We start from the raw sequence: 4,304 nt of genomic DNA, 5'->3' as shown, positions 1-4,304 counted from the left end.
TCAGGTCACTGCCAGGCCCGGGATCGAGCCCCCGTGTCAGCGGCCTCACAGCCCTCGGCTTCAACCCGGCAAGTCCCAACTGGTTCAGATTTACCAAGAGGCTGAAGTCAGCGCTTGGAGACCCTGGGTGCCGACCGTCCGGTGAGCACCGTCTCGCAAACCGACTGTCTTCACCCGCCAGCAGGCTTTGGCTTGTCAAACGCAAACTGTGTCCTGACCCTGGACAGTTGCTGCCTGCAGACGTGACACATTTTCATTGGGTGAGGGGGTCCGGATGGTGTTCGTCTAGATCCCCCCAAGCTGCACCCCAAACCTAGTAACTTCTTGGTGGCAGGGCGTTACCAGTGCACCTGGGGATGTCTGCCATCTTCACAGACGGCAGTGGAGACTCTGGAGAACTTTGATCTTCTTAAAGGCCAAGCGTTTAGGTAACAGATCCCGAGTAAAATGCTCCACTCCCACATAAACAGGGCACTTGTTGGTCTCCTACAGACGGGGCTCGAATAACTCACAGATCCATGGAGGCCCGTTAATGATCCGAGCAAGATGAATGCACTCTGGCTCTTGGGGCTGGTCCCGGGACAACCCGAGTTTTGCAGGAGGGCCTGGTCTGCTCTGCCTGTTAGCTTTTGACTCCACGGACAGACAACACCCTCTAAGTGACATCGGGCCTTGTTGCTGGAACACACACAGACGGCTGAATCCTGCCTGCCGCCAGCCCCCCGGGCCCGGCCCCCTGCCCCATCCCGGCCTGTGGCTGCAGGAAGACGGACGAACCCAGAGGCCCTGTCTTCCGCTGCTTCCCCCGCTGCTAATTTAAAAGATGGGTCAGCGTCGGGTTATGACAACAAAAGTACAAAGGTCACCTGATCCAATGAAAGGAAACTCCTCTAGGAACACAAAGCCACGTTTAATTTTTTAAAAACAGTAAAAAGATTCATTATTACAAAAAGAAAACCTTTCTCCTCCTCTGTTGCAAGAGGAAGAAACTATGAAGGGGACAGAAATTATTAGTGACACTCTACCTACGGAATTCACCTTCAGGACCGAAAACCTCTCTCCCTGTTCGTTTTTGTCGATATTAGACCCAGTGAGATCCTGGAGCCCGTCCCGTCAGCTGTGCAAGGACCGGCCGAGGTGCTCTTGGTGGGGGGGACCACAGGTGGCCCCGCGGCCTGAACGATGCCAGGCGGCATCCTGCCCAGTGGACGGCTGTGACGGCCCCTTCCACGACGCTGGTCCTGGGAACCCTTCTTGGGTCCAAAGGCACGCTTCTCCAGGTCTCTCCTGCCGCCTACTATGTGGTCAACACACCCTGAAACACGCCAAGGTCGTCTTCGAGCTGGAAGGGCCCGGAGTTTCCTCTCTGGCCGTAGAACAGTCCCAACGCCGACCCCAGAGCTGGCCCCTTCCCACACAGATTCCTCACTGCCTCTCGACAGGCTGAAAGTGAAGGGAAAAAGCTACCTCAGACCCTGCCTGTGTCTTCCTAAACTTTATTTTTTTTTAAATATGAATCACACAAAGCTCTCTATGTCTGATGGCCATTTTAGGATTTTAAAATTGTTTTAACATAAAAATATTTTTTTCTCCAAAAATACTCTGGGTTCTTTCTCTTATAAGTCACTTATTTTTTTTTTCCTCCTTTAAAAAGTCCCCCTGCCCTGCCTTCTTACATAAAGCACTTATTATGCGTCAAAAGTGCCCTTGAGACCTAAGATGGGAAGCAACTATGAGGAAGGGGCGGAGAGAGTGCGCGAGGGGGGGGGGAGGGGAGGGCGAGAAAGCCCCGCCTGTCAGAGACTCTGTGAGGGCGTTATGCCAACCAAGACCACGAAGGAAGGAAGGAAGGAAGGAAGGAAGGAAGGAAGGAAGGAAGGAAGGAGGTGGAGGGGGCAGGCGACATCAGCAAAGAAGCAACAAACCCAAAACAGTTTCCACCTCAGACCCAAGGCCCCCAGACGACAGGATTCCAGCCCATAGAAAAACCACGTGACAAAGAGTCTAGAAAATAGAAAGTGTTGGGATTACAAAGTTGCCCATGTCATCCGTACAAACTGGTCTTTGAACATCCTGGTGAGAGTAACTGTAGTGTCCAAATTTTTAGGAAGAAAAAAAAAAAAAAAAAAACCCCCCCCGTGAGGAGTTCCCCCCCCCCCTTTTGGTTTATCCCAGCATTTTTTTTCTTTTTCTTTTTGGCACAGTTTTTTTTTTTTTTTTTTTCTTTTCCTCTCAGCCATCAGAGCCTGTTCTGGATGGAAACCAACCCGCGCACCGCCTAGCTGATGGCTTCGTGCTTCCCAGGCTGAATGTTCCAGGTGGAAACCATTCTTTTCCCCCTTTGATATGACTGTGTGTATGTTTTTGTTTTAAACTTCTTGATAAAGATTACAAAAAAATAGAGACTCCTGTGGCCAGGGATGAGTTGATTTCAAAGTACACTCTAAGGTCAAGTTCATACAGTTTTGGAGCTGACAGAATCGTGTTTGAATAGCGCTACAACCCCACACATTCACTGCTGGTCCGTTAGAATTCTCTTCTTGTTTCTAAAATATTTCGTGTTTACTTTCGCAGATCTAAGACACACACCTGGAAGGAAAGAGAAAGTTCCTGTTATCTCGAGACACGACACAAGACGCCTTTAGAGCAGAGGATGGCAAACGGCCCGTGGACCAAATCCAGCCTGTTACCCACTTCTGACAAAGTTTTATTGGTACACAGTAGAGAGGGTTCAGAGAATCTCTAACGACAGACTAACCTCTGAGCATCTGACCAACCAACCCCAGGCAAACAGGATGGAGGGGAACAGCCAGGTCAAGGGCTATGCTAGGAACTAATGGGGTGGCCACAGCCATCGGCAAGTGTCACAGACCAGACACCGACATGGCGGGGCAGAGGGCAAAACACGCCTGAGCACACATCTGGGGGCCGGGCTGACATCTGGCCAGCCAGCCCACTGCCACCTGCCCTACAGCTCGTGGCAATTCCAAGTGCAGGCGTGAATCCAAAAGCTAGACATCTTAGGGGATCAACAGAGGGCCACTGGGACCCCGGAGACCCGTGGAATGCAAAGTCGGGCCTTTATCACCAGAGGGCCCAGCAGGCTGGGAGCCAAGACAGGACCAAGTTTCTCACCCTCAGCACCTGCGCTCCTTGGGGCCGGTCACGTCTCTCCTGTGGGCGTCCTGTGCCCTGCAGGAGGTCTGAGCAGCAGCCCTGGCCTCCACTCACCAGATGCCCAGTAGCCCCCCGACCAGAGCGGTGGCACCCAAAACGCCTCCAGACATTGCAGATGTCCTCCAGGGGCAGAATCACCCCGGTTGCGGACCACCAATTTCACCGAGAAAACGTCATTCAGGAAGTCAGAGAGACGGCTGCTCCCAGAGGCGGTGCCAGCCCAGAAGTTTCCTTCACCAACACACTTGCCGCGGCGCTCGGAGGCCACCACAGCGCCGGAAGCCCCCGCGGGCATCAGGGGTCTGACTTTTCGCGTCTCCACCGCCGAGCCCTCCGCCCCCCAGGAAACTACGGGTGCTGCTTACGGAGCCATCCGACGCGCTGGCGCCCACTTTGTCCCCTCGGGCGTTCCAGCACACCTCGAAGATGCCGCCGGTGCCTCGGTAGCTGTGGACGAGACTTCCGCTCTGCAAAGCAAAGCCACCATCACTCGCGATGCAGAGCGCCGACGTGGACCCCCAGGGTGTCAGCACAGAAACTTTCAAACATAGAAGCTAACGGAGTTTTCAGTGGCCGTTAATGCGCCTCTCAGACCTGCTGCCACGGGGGGCACAGCTGACCTACGGCAGCCCGCGGAGTCAACCTAAACATGTTGCAGCCGAGGTCACGCCTCCCAGGGGTCATTCCCAGGGGCCAGCGACTGAGGGTGGCAGGGGGACTGAGGCAGCCGGGGAAGGGACACGTCAACAAGATCTCGCGTGTGTTTATATTTAGAGAAGGTGTCCATCGCACTGAGGATTAAAGAGACCCTCGACATGTCTCAAAGAGTTCTGTGACTTATAAAAAAAAGTAAATAAAGGGGTAAAATGATTTAATGACTTGCTGACAGCAGGAGTTATCTAACTGATGATGTCATTTCAGAAATCCATCCATCACTATTTCCAGCGAGAGCTCCATGAACAGACTGCTACACGTTAATGTCTGTTTTCCGGGTGGCCCATCTGGGGCTCTGAGGCTGGGCTCGGCACCAGGCTGGCTCCACGTAAGGGCCACCGTCGCCTCTTACGCGCGGAGAAGACATGAGCACGTGAGGCGGCTCCTGGGAAGCCTGAGGTCTCAGTGGGCCT

The 4,304-nt window shown here is 53.6% G+C and overlaps 1 protein-coding gene across 1 annotated transcript in view; it reads right to left on the bottom strand.

Moving 5' to 3' along the window:
• Window positions 1-891: 891 nt before the first annotated feature.
• The window catches only part of TBL1X (transducin beta like 1 X-linked), a 145,840-nt gene continuing 142,427 nt past the window's right edge, over window positions 892-4,304 (bottom strand). The window contains 2 exon segments of the mRNA XM_024756279.1: window positions 892-2,589; window positions 3,543-3,644. Of these exon segments, the coding sequence (XP_024612047.1) occupies window positions 2,563-2,589; window positions 3,543-3,644 (129 nt within the window). The 3' untranslated portion in view covers window positions 892-2,562.

The sequence above is a fragment of the Neophocaena asiaeorientalis genome, unplaced genomic scaffold (genome assembly GCF_003031525.2).
Source record: "Neophocaena asiaeorientalis asiaeorientalis breed wild unplaced genomic scaffold, Neophocaena_asiaeorientalis_V1.1 scaffold69, whole genome shotgun sequence".
NCBI lineage: Eukaryota > Metazoa > Chordata > Mammalia > Artiodactyla > Phocoenidae > Neophocaena > Neophocaena asiaeorientalis.
Note: the sequence above shows the minus strand (reverse complement) of the source record. Positions and strands in the feature narration are given on the sequence as shown.